At 43.0% G+C, this 15,348-nt stretch overlaps 1 protein-coding gene across 1 annotated transcript in view; it reads left to right on the forward strand.

The window, feature by feature from the left end:
* LOC141911603 (plexin domain-containing protein 1-like) overlaps window positions 1-15,348 on the forward strand; it is a 59,422-nt gene that overhangs the window by 34,490 nt on the left and 9,584 nt on the right. The window contains exons 3-10 of the mRNA XM_074802589.1: window positions 8,006-8,388; window positions 8,469-8,606; window positions 9,209-9,278; window positions 11,301-11,423; window positions 11,958-12,011; window positions 12,136-12,200; window positions 12,327-12,429; window positions 14,626-14,721. Coding sequence (XP_074658690.1) covers window positions 8,006-8,388; window positions 8,469-8,606; window positions 9,209-9,278; window positions 11,301-11,423; window positions 11,958-12,011; window positions 12,136-12,200; window positions 12,327-12,429; window positions 14,626-14,721 — 1,032 coding nt within the window. The remainder of the gene's footprint in view (window positions 1-8,005; window positions 8,389-8,468; window positions 8,607-9,208; window positions 9,279-11,300; window positions 11,424-11,957; window positions 12,012-12,135; window positions 12,201-12,326; window positions 12,430-14,625; window positions 14,722-15,348) is intronic.

A 15,348-nucleotide genomic window follows, 5' to 3' on the forward strand; every position in this document is an offset into this window, starting at 1 on the left:
TCAGTGCTGACTAGTTAATACCCTATAGTGCTAGAGATAATTTGAAAATTTTGAAAAATTCCACCCTTGAATAACGAGAATACCACTTTAATGGGTCTACTCCGCAGTGCGGTGTATCGTTAGTTACTGATATTTCACTATGTTTGACAGGTGCTGCCATCTTTCAATAGAGATAAATACTAATTACAAATTACATCAATACACCGCAGTGCGGTGTACTAGCGAAATCTATCACTGATTTATACACCGCACTGCGGTGTAGACGCACTGAAAGGGTTAAACGATTCCTCGGTTGATATTTGACTATAGATTTAAAGCCCTCTCGGTGCTGGCTGATTGATACTTAAAAGTGCTGGAGATGATTTGAATATCTTTCGAAAACCTCAGTGCGGTGTATAACGCATATACCGCTATACAGGTGCTGCCATCTTTCGTTACAGATACGAACTAATTTCTAATGACTCAATACACGGTGATGCGGTGTACTGGCGAAGTCCATCACCGATCGATACACCGCACTGCGGTGAAGATACATTGCAAAATGCTGAAAAATTGGAAATGGACTCTTAATTTCTAGTGTCAAAGATTATTGTGGAAGCATTTGAACTATACTTATGAGCATTTTATAACTTGTCCAGTTTCAGGTTAAACTCAAATTTTTGGCCAACTTTTCAAACTCGACCGTTTTTGCCGTTGAATTTTTCATGAAACTGAACCCTGGGCCGGGTGTACATTTATGAAACCCCTGTAATAGACTCTGATGAGATCTCTTCGATCAAGCTGTTTGTTTTGTTAGGAAAGGAAAGTGTTTTCGCACCTGTACGCGAAAGTAACTCGAAGCGGCAGGAAAAATTCCCACAGAAATCCATCGTTGAATAAAATCTTAAATCACACCCTCGAGAACCGTAGAACTTCGGCGCTGGATCGCTGATAGCTGAATATAGGAGCAACTTTTTCGCCTTGTGGACTGGTTCCTATACACGCAGCCCCTCACTGGACTGGTTCAGTAATGTAAATCGATGATCCATTACGTGGTCATCAATCTTGCGATAAAACCACAATTGACCGCGGCTGCTGCTGCTGTCTGCCGCAAAAAAAAAACGTTTTATCGCTCAACAATAGTCTCGTTCCGTGGCAACGAAAACCATGACAACAATACAAATGTAATATTTATTGGCAGACGCGGGTAGCGGGTAGACTGGTTTATTGGCGTTTTATGTATCCGATGGTAAACAGTTTTAAGAGTCATTTGACCTGAAATATTGCGTAGTGGTTTCCCTCGCGAGGAACGCATATATCTCATTTTCATCTTATAGTATAAAAAACACTGAATAATGTTTCACTGAATACATTCACCGCAGACTCTTGTATGGATAATAGATATCATTTATAAGTATATTATTTCTCGACTTATGACTGGATCCGGTTCCACAGTTTCTGCTGTTATATGGTTTTAGTGGATCTCCGCATCCAGTTCCAGTTTCTATATGACTCTGAACTCAGTTCCACAGTTGTGTTAATTTGACACTGGGTCTAATTCCAGTGTGTGGGTTTAATCTGACCCTAGACCCAGTTCCACAGTTGTGTGGGTTTAATCTAACCCTAGACCCAGTTCCACAGTTGTGTGGGTTTAATCTGACCCTAGACCCCGTTCCACAGTTGTGTGGGTTTAATCTGACCCTAGACCCAGTTCCACAGTTGTGTGGGTTTAATCTGACCCTAGACCCAGTTCCACAGTTGTGTGGGTTTAATCTGATACTAGACCCAGTTCCACAGTTGTGTAGGTTTAATCTGACCCTAGACCAAGTTCCAGTTGTGTGGGTTTAATCTGACCCTAGACTCAGTTCCACAGTGGAGGGTGTTTCATTTGACTGTGGACCCAGTTCCACAGTTGTGTAGAAAAATAGAATCTTCTTGTGTAAGAAATGCTGGATTGTTCTGCCTCGCGTTGAAAAGTGGCGTTTAGCTTCACGTGTGCTAAGTACTGTATAATGAACGTAATAAATTGTCAGCGGCGGCCATGTTGATGGTCTGCTGGGTTGGCGTGGTGACAAAGCATAGTTTGATGAAGAGCGATTGGTCGTTTATGGTTAAACGTGATAATTAGCATCCGCGTTAGTAGCAAGTTTCTGGATGACTTCGTGAGGCAGGATTTCATATCACTCACTTAACACTGAACAGGAACTGAGCAGAAACTGAGCTGCAACTGAGCTGCAACTGAGCAGGAACTCGATGTCTCAAATGAACGACAAGTTTTTGCTAATTGCAAATAATTAATTACATGAACAGATGAAGTTTCATTGTAACCCGGGTTCCTGGGTATTGGTTCTGGTATCTGTTCCAACTATAGAACTAGAGAGTTCTGGATTCATTTAAACAGCCCTGTTCCACAGTTCCACAGTTGTGGACCCTGTTCCACAGTTGTGGACACAGTTCCACAGTTGTGGATACAGTTCCACAGTTCTGGACTCAGTTCCACAGTTGTGGATACAGTTCCACAGTTCTGGACTCAGTTCCATAGTTGTGGACACAGTTCCACAGTTCTGGGCTCAGTTCCACAGTTCTGGAACCAGTTCCACAGTTCTGGACTCAGTTCCATAGTTGTGGACACAGTTCCACAGTTGTGGACACAGTTCCATAGTTGTGGACACAGTTCCACAGTTGTGGACACAGTTCCATAGTTGTGGATACAGTTCCACAGTTCTGGACTCAGCTCCATAGTTGTGGACACAGTTCCACAGTTCTGGACTCAGTTCCACAGATCTGGGCTCAGTTCCACAGTTGTGGACACAGTTCCACAGATCTGGGCTCAGTTCCACAGTTGTGGACACAGTTCCACAGTTCTGGACTCAGTTCCACAGATCTGGGCTCAGTTCCACAGTTGTGGACACAGTTCCACAGATCTGGGCTCAGTTCCACAGTTGTGGACACAGTTCCACAGTTCTGGGCTCAGTTCCACAGTTCTGGAACCAGTTCCACAGTTCTGGACACAGTTCCACAGTTCTGGGCTCAGTTGCTGAGCAGGACCCTGTTTGTCTGTTTGTTTTGGCGTTACGTAGTCGCTTGGATCTTCGTTTCCCACGACTAACGCTATTGGATTATTCATTTAACCTCACAACGACGGGATCACGGCCTTTGAAGTGTTGCCGCACATTGTAAGCAGCCAACATGACTCGAACCCACTTGTCACTCGGCACTGATAGATACTTCGACATAAAAATATGACAAATGATAAAGATTAAAGGATTAAGATTAAAGTAATTATTAAATAACAAAAACCGGAACACTAAGGAAGAAAACAAAGAAGGCAAACGACAAACTAAGGGGATGTAGTCAAGATTATAGTAATCAAAAAACAAAGCCCAGAGGGTTCAAAGGCAGACAAACTAAGGGTTAATCAGACAAAAACAAAAGGCAAGAACATCGAAGGGATAATCAAGAAAACTATCATTCTGATATAGAATTTTTCAATCTTGGCTTCGTTATTGTGGGATTTCTCTCTCGTCATACTTCGACATGGTCAGGTGTATCAGGAATCAGTTGGTGTGGATACATTGATCAGCCACTATTGTATCAGTAATCGGCAATGTGCTGTTGATACTACGTATCAAGAACGTGGATACGGCGATAACGCGCTGGTTGGTGTATTATTGATGAGATTCGTGTATTCAGTGCCGGTTCAGTGAAACAGGAAATATTGAATCACGATTCGACGATTCATCTAAATTAAATCGTTCACACTTCGCATGATTCCTCGCGACCCCCGCTCCCCCTCCCCCTCTCGCTCCGCTGCGTGATGGTATAAAACTGATTTGAATTACGACGAAACAATGAGTCTAAATCGATATCGCGTTTAATTAAATGTTTCTGCGTTAATTGGTTAATGCACTGTGTATTGATTTTTAAATGAAACCCCCGCGATTCATTAGCAGCAGATTCCATCAAATCAGCATCTTACTGGTACCTCTATAGCAGCTAGTGCAGCAGCTCTTGGCTTTACTGGTACCTCTATAGCAGCTAGTGCAGCAGCTCTTGGCTTTACTGGTACCTGCAGTAGCCGGCACGGCAGCTGTGGGCTTTACTGGTACCTGCAGTAGCCAGCACGGCAGCCCTGGGCTTTACTGGTACCTGCAATAGCCGGCACGGCAGCTGTGGGCTTTACTGGTACCTGCAGTAGCCGGCACGGCAGCTGTGGGCTTTACTGGTACCTGCAGTAGCCAGCACGGCAGCCCTGGGCTTTACTGGTACCTGCAGTAGCCAGCACGGCAGCCCTGGGCTTTACTGGTACCTGCAGTAGCCAGCACGGCAGCTGTGGGCTTTACTGGTACCTGCAGTAGCCAGCACAGTCGTAAATTAATTCCAAAAGTGTTCATAAGTTTTAGACTGGCTTTAAGTTGTAGATTGGATATCGAATTAAGTTGGTCTAATGTGGTCTTTAATCTCAGTATTGTCTTTGCAACTTGGCCTAGGGTTTTACTGGTATCCCTAGCTAGTGCAACAGGCCTGGGGTTTACTGGTACTCTAGAAGCTAGCACGGCATCCCTGGAGTTTACCGGTACCCCAAATAGCGAGCTCACCAGCCCAGGGGCCGATTCCTCAGTTGAGACTTAAGTCCAAAAATGGTCTTAAATTTTAAGGCTGGTCTTAAGTTGTTAGATTGGCTTAAGAACTAACATGGTCTTAAATTGGTCTTAAGTCTAAGCCGTGACTATGGAACCAGCCCCTGGGGCCAGTTGCACAGTCGTGACTTAAGTCCAAAAGTGGTCTTAAATCTTAAGACTGGTCTTAAGTTGTTAGATTGGTTATAGAACTAAGTTGGTCTTAGACTGGTTTTAATTCTAAGCCATGACTATGGAACCGGCCCCTGGGGCTTAACTGGTAGCCATTATAGTAGCCATCTCATCTGGAACTGCAGCTAGAATCATCTCATTCCTCTCACACTGTTCACTGATGACATCAGCCGTTTCTACTGATGATATACTTGAGTAATTAATGTCAATAGAATGAATGTTTGATCGAATACCAGGTTTCAGAGGAAGAGGAGAGAGAAGAGCGATGAGGAGAGAGAAGAGATGAGAGAAGAGCGATGAGGAGATGTATAATTGAATGTAACTCACACCTCTCTCTGATCTATCATTAATAGTCTCTGTAGATGATGTAACTGACAAGTCTCACGTCACCCGACACCCCCCTCCCCCCCGAGACCCCCTGAGAAACTCAAACGACAAATTGATCGAATGGTTAACCACTTTCGCGTCGTCCTACCGATTCATTCTCCGATTCATTCTCCGATTCATACTCGGCGCACAGTGCGAGAGAGATCTCGACAATTTTGAAGAGATCTCGAGAAGTTGATCCGGTGAAATTGAGATGTTCCATTCGTCGTCGTCGTCGTCGTTAAGCGAAGTGCGTAAATTGAGAACCGTCATTTTTTTTAAAGAGTTTCGCTATTAAGTTGAAAGTACCGAGATATTTGTCACACAAGAACATCTCGAAAAGTTTTCATCTCAAGAGTTTCATTGGAAAAAAAACGTTTTACTCCGAAATGGATTTCATTTCTTCAGAAATTCATTTAGCAGTTTTAGTGAATCTGCTTCTGGGGGTCGTGTTTCATGAAAATGTTTAAGCTCAAAACCACCTCACCTGATGAGGGGGCCATCACCTCACCTAGAGAGGGATATCACTTCACTGATGAGGGGTATCACCTCACCTGATGAGGGGGGTATCACCTCACCTGATAAGGTGGTATCACCTCACCTGATGAGGGGGGTATCACCTCACCTGATAAGGTGGTATCTCCTCACTGATGAGGGGATATGATTGCAAAAAAATCTGCATTATTCAATAAACTGTTCAAATGCTCATTAGAAAATGAACTTCATTTTGTTACCATTTTCACACATTTTTTGTCAGCCTCCCTCAACCGAAGTTAAACCAAAAGATTTGGTTTTGATGACGTTTTCTCAGTAAACGGTTGTCATTTTTTCTCTAGTCAATGTTTGTCGATTCTGTTCACGTAGTTTACGCAGTTTATTCAGGAAATAACAACCTCCGTTGTCGGTACATGACAAACGGCTAATGTCCGTTACTCACTTGCCATTGCCTGCTGCCATTACAACGCTCGTTATCTGCGTAAAAATTTACGTCGAAATCTGAACGTACGCCTGCAGGGAATTAGACGCACTAATTTTTGGAATATTTTTTTCCGCCATTTGCAAGCAGGTATGCCTGAGTTTCATACAATTTGAGTGAGCGCAAAATAATCCTAGCCAGGAACATTTTGAAATTTGTCGGTTATTACCATGGTTTCTCATTGTTGGTGTCGTTGTCACACGGGTTGAGGATTTACCCCTAGGGGTAACTTTGATGTAGCCGGTCTATAAAACTAGGCCCAGGACTTGAGACATGAGAGAGGGATAGAGGAGAGAGGGGAAGAGGGAGAAAGGGGAGAGAGTGAAATAAGAGAGAGGTCAGTCGGAGAGAAACGAGGGATGAGAGAGAGGAGAGACTGGAGTTGAGAGGTCAGTGAGGGGAGAGTAGAGAGGAGATAGAGGTCAGGGAGAGTTGAGAGGTCAAACAGGGAGAGAAGAGAGGTGAGAGAGGTCAGTCAGGGAGAGTAGAGAGGTCATTCAGGGAGATTAGAGACGAGAGGTCAGTCAGGGAGAGTACAGAGGTGAGAGGTCAGTCAGGCAGAGTAGAGAGGAGAGACTAGGGTGGTGTGAGAGGTCAGTCAGGGAAAGAGAGGTCAGGGAGAGTAGAGAGGAGAGAGAGGTCGGGGAAAGTAGAGAGGTCAGTCGTAGGTTAACTACCGATCTGTGTCTAATGATTGTTTGAATGTAAATCAGATTTTACCCGTGATGTGAAATTATTTCACGTTTCGTTAAACAAAGAGATTTATTTCAACATCCGTCCGCCTTCAACGACGCGTGGCTCGAATTCACAATCGCGAAACTTCAAACGGGAAAACAACTATTTGAAGTTTACACAGAAGCACGATGGAATGAATTCATTCGTTTTATGCTCAATGCATGCACGATGCAGGGAAACACAGGATGAAACAAGTTTCATCTCGAAAACGCTGTTTACTGAAACTGTGTTTCTCGTATGTACATACGGCACAGGGAAACAGAAACGCAATGAAACATGTTTCATCTAGGAAACTTTGTTTCCTGAAACTGTGTTTCTCGTAAATATACACAATACAGGGAAACCTTCAGAAACGTTCTGTTTGTCTTCTGTTTCCATGTTTCACACACAAAGCATAGCAACACAGAAACACAGAATGAAACATGTTTCATCTCGGAAACTTTGTTTGGACCCTGAGAAACTCTCGGAAACATCGTGTTTCCCTACGTTGATCTTAACTTCGCGCCTCCCTTCGCTGATTTCTGAAAATGTCTGGGTTTAGATTTTCGAGACGATGATATTTAAAACTGGGCGTTTTGAACGTCTGTAGTTGTATATAAAGACTGTACCAGCGCTGTTGAAACGCATTTTCTCTCTCTCAGACTCCACTTATCGGTTTTATCTCAGTTTATGATGTAATCAACACTTAAAGCGTTCGATAATTAATGACTTACATTGATTACACAGGTTTACTGGTTTCAATCAGCTCAGGAGCGCTAGTGATAACTTTTGAGATTAGTAGCCTTTTTCACAAGGGAGGAGTTATATATAGACTGACAGCTAGGTTGAGAGTTAGGCTGAGGGGGGAGATAGGCTGAGAGTTAGGCTGTGGGGGGGGGCAAGGTTTAGAGTTTGGAATGGCGAACCACCCGACTGAGGGCGGTCGCTGTAGTTTGGAACTATTTCCAATATGGCCGAAACTGAGGCTGAGAGTTAGGCTGAGGGGGAGCTAGGCTGAGAGTTAGGCTGAGGGGGGAGATAGGCTGAGAGTTAGGCTGTGGGGAGCTTGGCTGTTGGGGGAATTAGACCTAGAGTTTGGCTGTGATTGCTGATTCGGCATTATTCTCAAAACTCATGTGAAATTGTTTGTATTTTGCAGATTTTTTATACAGAAATGAAGATTTCTACGTGAATCATTGTCACACAGCGAGCGGTTTTACGGTCTGTAGTCAACATGTTTCATTGTTGCATCATCGACGTAAAAGAGCGGATACCGGCGGCAACAATACAACAATACCCGCTCCTACGTTACCTGTAGCGACCGAGAATCCGCCTGCTTTCACTTCACCGCGGCAACCGTCGACCGTAACCGCGGGCAACAATGCGTCGTCGTCGATGGCGACGACGGAGCAACAACAGCGGTCATCGTCCCCGTTGCCGACAGCGACCTCGACAATATCGACCGGTAAACCAACGACGACCTTGAAGCCGACGACGCCGGCGCCACCTACGTTATCACCGTGGAACTTCACCGTTCTAGAGGTACCCGATATATGAAAGAAACCTCCTTCAATCCCCCTATGACATCATAATCTCATTGCGGTATCGTGTTTGTATTTCAGGATAAGAACCACACGTATTACGTATCTCAACATTTCGCTGCTGAAAAAGCGAAACCTTATTTAATCGATATCAATAACATTCCAAACGGCAAAGTGAAAACACATTTAGTTCTGTCAGAGTCGCACCGGACAGCAGGGGTGAGTACTCATACTCAGGGGGCAGCAGGGGTGAGTACTCATAGTCAGGGCCGCAGCAGGGCTGAGTACTCACATTCAGGGCCGCAGCAGGGGTGAGTACTGACACTCAGGGGGCAGCAGGGGTGAGTACTGACACTCAGGGGCAGCAGGGGTGAGTATTCATACTCAGGGGGCAGCACGGGTGAGTACTCAGACTCATGGGGCAGTACGGGTGAGTACTCAGACTCAGGGCTGCAGCAGAGCTGAGTACTCAGACTCAGAACAGCAGGGGTGAGTACTCAGACTCAGGGCCGCAGCAGGGCTGAGTACTCAGAGCTGCAGCTGCAGCAGGGCTGAGTACTCAGGCCAATGGGCTGAATAAAGATGTAAATAAGCTTGGATGGTGTTAAGCAGGGGTGAGTATAACTCAAATATGGACACTGGGCGAGGGGGGATGGTGAATCGGTATCGAGTTGAATTCATTCATGTAAAAATGAAATCAATATTTAAAAATGAAAACATTTTGATGAAACTCTGCTTTGTACGACGCGTTACAAATCCACGTTCTATTCATGCATCGCGAACAACGTAAATGAATTTTCTGTGTTTCTCAATTTTTGTAGACCGTCAAATTATCGTTCAAATTCTCTTTTTACGGGCACGAAATCGAACAAGTAACCATAGCAACGGGAGGTGAGTACTATACGGCGTCGGTCTACGGCCTGATTCTCAAATCGTTTTATTTGATTTCCTCCAAATTAATTTAAAATCAATTCAATTTTACTCCCTCTCTCCCTCTTCATCCCTCCCTCTCGTTTTGACTCACACTATCGTCCTCTCCCTCTTTCCTCTCTTTCCCTCTCACTCTCCCCCTCTCACTCTCTTCTCTCTCCCTCTCACTCTCTTCCTCTCCCCTCCTCTCTCCCTCTCCCAAGAAATATTCAATTATTTTGAAATCGTCGTCTGCCAATCAATTTAAAACGGTGCTGATTGTTGAAAACGGAAAGTATCCAATAGCGACTAAACTGCAATTTCATCAGAAATTCCCCGCCCCCTCGAGATGAAAACACTCGAAAACTTCGACGATCACAATCATTTTTTAATTTTCAATTTCTCCACGATTTCTGACTTCGAAATCTCGATTATATCCATAGAGCGTTTAGTGTCGGGTTTTATGACAGTGTTTAATTGGAATTCGAATGTCATCTTAACTTCGGGCTTCAGGCTGTAGACGGATAGAGTTCACTTCGGTCTAACGAGTATTTTCTAACGCTCTCGAAAGAGTTCAGTCTGAGATGATAAGAAAACTCTACGCGAAGTGTTCGTAACATTAGCGTGCCGTTGATTCACAATCGTCTGCTAGGCCGATACGGTAAACTGCGTTTCAAGTCGAGATGAGAATTTAGAAAAAAAGAACAAAACATTGATTACCGCCATCAAAAGGGCATACATTTTACCAACACGCCATCTATTAATTTTTCGCCATATCAGTAACTATATTCAGCCGCCCACTTTAATTTTGAAAAGAAAACATATTTTCACAATATTCATTTTTCCCTATCTACCTACGCTACAAAATTTTGGGCATAAACCGTTAACAAACATATTATTTCACTACGAAATTGTGAAAATAAGTAAAATGCAACATAGAATAGAGCTTCGTACGCTAAAAACTCTGAAGAGGAATCGTGCCCTTGTCAAACAAGCTCCTGTTTTCGAGGTAAACCACTTTGCCCGTGGGCAATTTATTTGCCATATTAGTAACTAACTATATAAATTAGTAACGAGTCTATCTGTTACTGACTTTTACCGAATCTATCTGTTACCGACTATGAGTGTATCTGTTACTTTATCTGTAATTATAATTAACTGTAACGGTAACTGTAACAGTAATTGTAATTGTGAATGTAATTTCACTTGCTCTATACTGGTCTCATCTGTGATGATAGTTATATAATGTATATCAAATTACACGATGATGATAGAAGATTAGATCAATGTATTTGGCTTCATTTAATTTGTTGTTCGTTTGAGTGAAGCCTTAAAAATTCTCTCCGAGTTGATTTAATCACTCGCCCCGCGGCGGTGGCGGCTTATACCACCGCAATTTGAGTCGAGCAGATCATATCAGAGAACATATCTGCCTCCATTAATCCCCCTACGACATCATCAAATTGATCTATGGCACTTCCAGAAACGATGTCCGCCTCAATAAATCACCCTATGACATCATCAAATTCAATTATCGACACTTCCAGAAAAGATGGCTGCCTCTATAAATCCCCCTATGACATCATCAAATTGATCCGAACCCACTTCCAGAAAAGATGGCTGTCTCCATAAATCACCCTATGACATCATCAAATTGAATTATCGACACTTCCAGAAAAGATGTTTGCCTCTATTAATCCCCCTACGACATCATCAAATTGATCTAAAGAGACTTCGAGATGATGTGATCCGTAGATTCATGCAAAAGATGGCTGCCATCACATAAATCCCCGGATGACATCATCACCTTGATCTGTAGACCATACAAGTGAAGATGGCTGTCTCCATTAATCCCCCTACGACATCATCAAAAACAATCTATCTGACCAAAAAAGATGTCCGCCGCCATCAATCCCCATATGACAATGCAAAGATCCATCTGACCTAGAAACTCTGTTGCTACCAGAAATTCATGATGATTGAAAATGTTGTTTTATTTTGCAGGATTTTTGTATATGAGTTCATTTCTGCACCAGTGGTTGACAGCGACGCAGTATATCGCTCCACTGATGGCAAACTTCGATACCAGAATCGGAGACAGTTCGCATATAAAATACGTCGATAATGGTATGTAACATTTATATATCATCCAATCAGCAACGTCGACCCTGTCATATCATCCAATCAGCATCCTCAAACCGGTGATATCATCCAATCAGTAGCCTGGACCTAGAGATATCCAATCAGCATCCTCAAACCAGTCATATCATCCAATCAGCAGTCTGGACCCTGTCATATCATCCAATCAGCATCCTCAAACCAGTCATATCATCCAATCAGCAGTCTGGACCCTGTCATATCATCCAATCAGCATCCTCAAACCAGTCATATCATCCAATCAGCAGCCTGGACCCTGTCATATCATCCAATCAGCAGTCTGGACCCTGTCGTATCATCCAATCAGCATCCTCTGCTGCCGAACTGGTTCCGAAGTTTCCAATGAAATTTGATTTGAATCGGTTTATTTCGAATGTTTCAACAAACCGTGCATTTTAAACCACAACCAAGATCTATTGAAGTCGAAGATTTGATTCCTCGTATGGGCTCGTAGATATTGTTCCTATATCTGTAAACTTACCACTCGAAACTCGTTATTTTCAGGCACCCTTTTTGTCGTTCAATGGGAAAATGTCCACCTTAAAGATCTTGCTCCCGGTAGGTTTTTTCGAATGGATAACGAAATTACGACCCGATTATTTACCGCAAAATTATATCGTCTTGAACGAAATCGTTTTGAAAATGTATTTCTTAATATATTGAATTTATTTTTTCATCGCAGTCGGATCGTTCAATTTCCAAGCAGCATTATTCAAATCAGGAAAAATTATATTTTCATATATCAAAGTAAGTTTCAAACGATATTGCCGTCTCGTTGCCAGCGCCATCTGGTGTTGCCGGTATCTCGTTGTTTTTCGTAATGGCGCCCGGGAGAGGTAAGGTTTGATTTTCTATCGTTTTCCGTTCGTTTAGGTTCCGTACGCGATACAGAATATTCCGGTCGGTCAACATCCGGTTAAAGTGGGCGTTTCAGACGCGTTCTACAACGACACCGATCACTACGTACCTCAAGGAAGTAAGTTCGGTCTCCTCTCCCCTCCTCCTCCCCCCATCTCCCGACCGGCGTATGGGGAAATCTGTAATCCGAAAGAGTTGAAAATTTCTCAAGTTTTGATAAATTCGTGTCCGTTTAAGCCTTTCAGTGCCGACCAATTGATACCCTATAGTGCCGGAGTTAATTTTAAAATGTTGAAAATTCTGCCCTAGTGTGTTTAATAACGGGAATAGCACTATAGTGCGTCTACACCGCGGTGCGGTGTATTGTTAGTTACTAATATTTCACTGTTTGACAGGTGCTGACATCTTTCAATAGAGATTAAAACTAATCAATTACTAATGATACCAATACATCGCGATGCGGTGTACTAGCAAAATACATCACCGATTTATACACCACACTGCGGTGTAGAGGCATTGAAAGAGTAAAGTCGGACAAAATTTCTCCGTGATATTGATATCAGGGTTAACTTGTATGCAATTCATGCATAGGATCAAAAAAATATTGCTATAAGCATCGAAGATAAATGAGTAAACTGGTTATTTCTGTTGTTCAACAATAGTTAAAGTTTTCTCGAAGGTAACCTGTCATTCCTCGGTTCCGCCAATACAGGGTTAATTCGAACGGTATTGTTTTTTTTTTGGATTCTACTCTTTCATTTGCGAGTTTTGAATTGCAGAATTTCGAACGCGTAAAATACAGGAGTATCATCGAATAGAGATCCAAGGCAGTTTAATAGTATCGGGTTCAGTGATTGTACTGAACCCTGTTCCAAGTAAATAAACCGATCAATAATCCCCCCCTTGTTTTACCGTCATATATACTGATCGTTGTCTGATCGCATGCCTTCTATGCTTATACAACATGAGGCAACCTGTCCAGAGACCTGCCTCTGAAAATACTGAACTGTACCCCCTGACGCACAAAGAGCTGTCAACCATCACCGATTGCTAGGAACAGCCTCTGAAAATACTTAACTGTACCCCCTGACGCATGCAAAGCTGTCAACCATCCCTGATTGTCAGCAACAGTCTCTGAAAATACTTAACTGTCCCCCTGATACACACAGAGCTGTCAACCACCCCTGATTGTCAGTAACAGTCTCTGAAAATACTTAACTGTCCCCCCTGACGCACAAAGAGCTGTCAACCATCACCGATTGCTAGGAACAGCCTCTGAAAATACTTGACTGTCCCCCCTGACGCACACAGAGCATCCTTGATTGTCAGCAACAGTCTCTGAAAATACTCACCTGTTCCCCCCCCCCCCCGACACACACACACAGAGCTGTCAACCATCCTTATTGTCAGCAACAGTCTCTGAAAATACTCACCTGTTCCCCCCCCCCCCCCCCGACACACACACACAGAGCTGTCAACCATCCTTATTGTCAGGAACAGTCTCTGAAAATACTTAACCCTCCCTCCTGGCTGTCAACAATCCCTCATTGTCAGGTACAGTCTCTCACTATTTCCCCTGATGTAACAAGTCTTGGGTAATGGTTTATTATCCCCTGATTGTCAGGAACAATGTCATTAACATAAATTATAAGCATAGAAGGTTTTTTTTTTAAATTCTTGTCTCATTTAAACCCATAGAATGCAACAGATTTTACTTACGAGTTTTATTTTTTTTGTACTGTAGACTTTCCTTTACCACAGCGCAGAGCAGTCTCAAGACTGAAGTTATGTGCGAGTTCAGAGGCTATTTATACGGTCAAAGTCTACCAAAACAATCAGTCATGACTGGCGTCTGTGGCGTCAAAGCAGATTCTACTGTAATATTTGAAACCCTGCATGGTTGTATCTTATATAGCCTAGAACTCTGGAGCCAGTCGTGCAGCAATGGCTTAGACTTAAGACCAGTCTAAGACCATCTTAATTGTATGGTGTATCAGTGTTCTCCCCGTGCTAGAATTTTAAAGGGGCTGATTTCAATTAGCATTGATAGAATTTTGAAATCCACTCTCTGGTAGGTGCAGGAGATATTTCATAAATGGCCATTCATTTGGGGTGGATGTAAAAATGAAATAGGGTGGTCGCCCCTCTAAAACCTGTTGCGGAGAACACTGCTTATCTAATTAAGATTGAAGATCACTTCCTGGACTTGCATCACGACTGGCGCCTGGCCCCCCTGCATCCTTCCAACCTCCATCGCTCGTGTGGCATGTTTTTTCATTTACGATTATTTTCGATTTGTTTTCTGTATTTGTAGGGCGGCGGACTCGTCTGATTCGCGAATACCACCGAGTCGCTTTATCATATAAATATATAGTCAGTGGCGCCGTCTATGTTTTAAATCCCGTCGAGAGTATGTATTAGTGTTTGGGATCGTGGATAGGGGGCGCTTGAATACGGTTTACGTAGTTGTGGCTCGGTTGTCATGAGCGGGATCCAGTTTGAGCAGTCGGTCCTCCGTCGGTTTAAAACATTGAAAATGAATGAACGTTACCACTAGAGTCAAATTTCACCGATGGCCGTGAAACTGTGTCCAGGTTTTTGATTGAAGTTGTGGCAGCGGTTCTTTGTCTAAAACGTTACCAGCTTTTTTGATAATTAAACCGTACTATTTCTTCTCTTACCGCACCGCTCTACGCATCTGCACTTCACAAGTTCGATTATGACGATCGGAAATTGATTTCACTCTGAACCTTTCGTTTTTCATCTAAATGTTTTTCTAATATATCATCGTTGTCGAAATCTATGTGTAATGTTTATATTCTATCTGTAATATCTGCTGTTTGTTAGGTACCGGTATAATACCTACGTGTTCAGCTATACTCAATGAACGTTAAACAACTCAGCCAAATATCTTCCGATAAAATTCTTCGATATCAATTTCCAAAATTTAAGGGATTTCATCTTGGTAACGATGATAATGGTAATAACGCAGAGATTCCAGCTGATATTTTTAGAGATAGGCCTAATAATAATAATG

The sequence above is a fragment of the Tubulanus polymorphus genome, chromosome 10 (genome assembly GCF_964204645.1).
Source record: "Tubulanus polymorphus chromosome 10, tnTubPoly1.2, whole genome shotgun sequence".
Classification (NCBI taxonomy): Eukaryota; Metazoa; Nemertea; class Palaeonemertea; order Tubulaniformes; family Tubulanidae; genus Tubulanus; species Tubulanus polymorphus.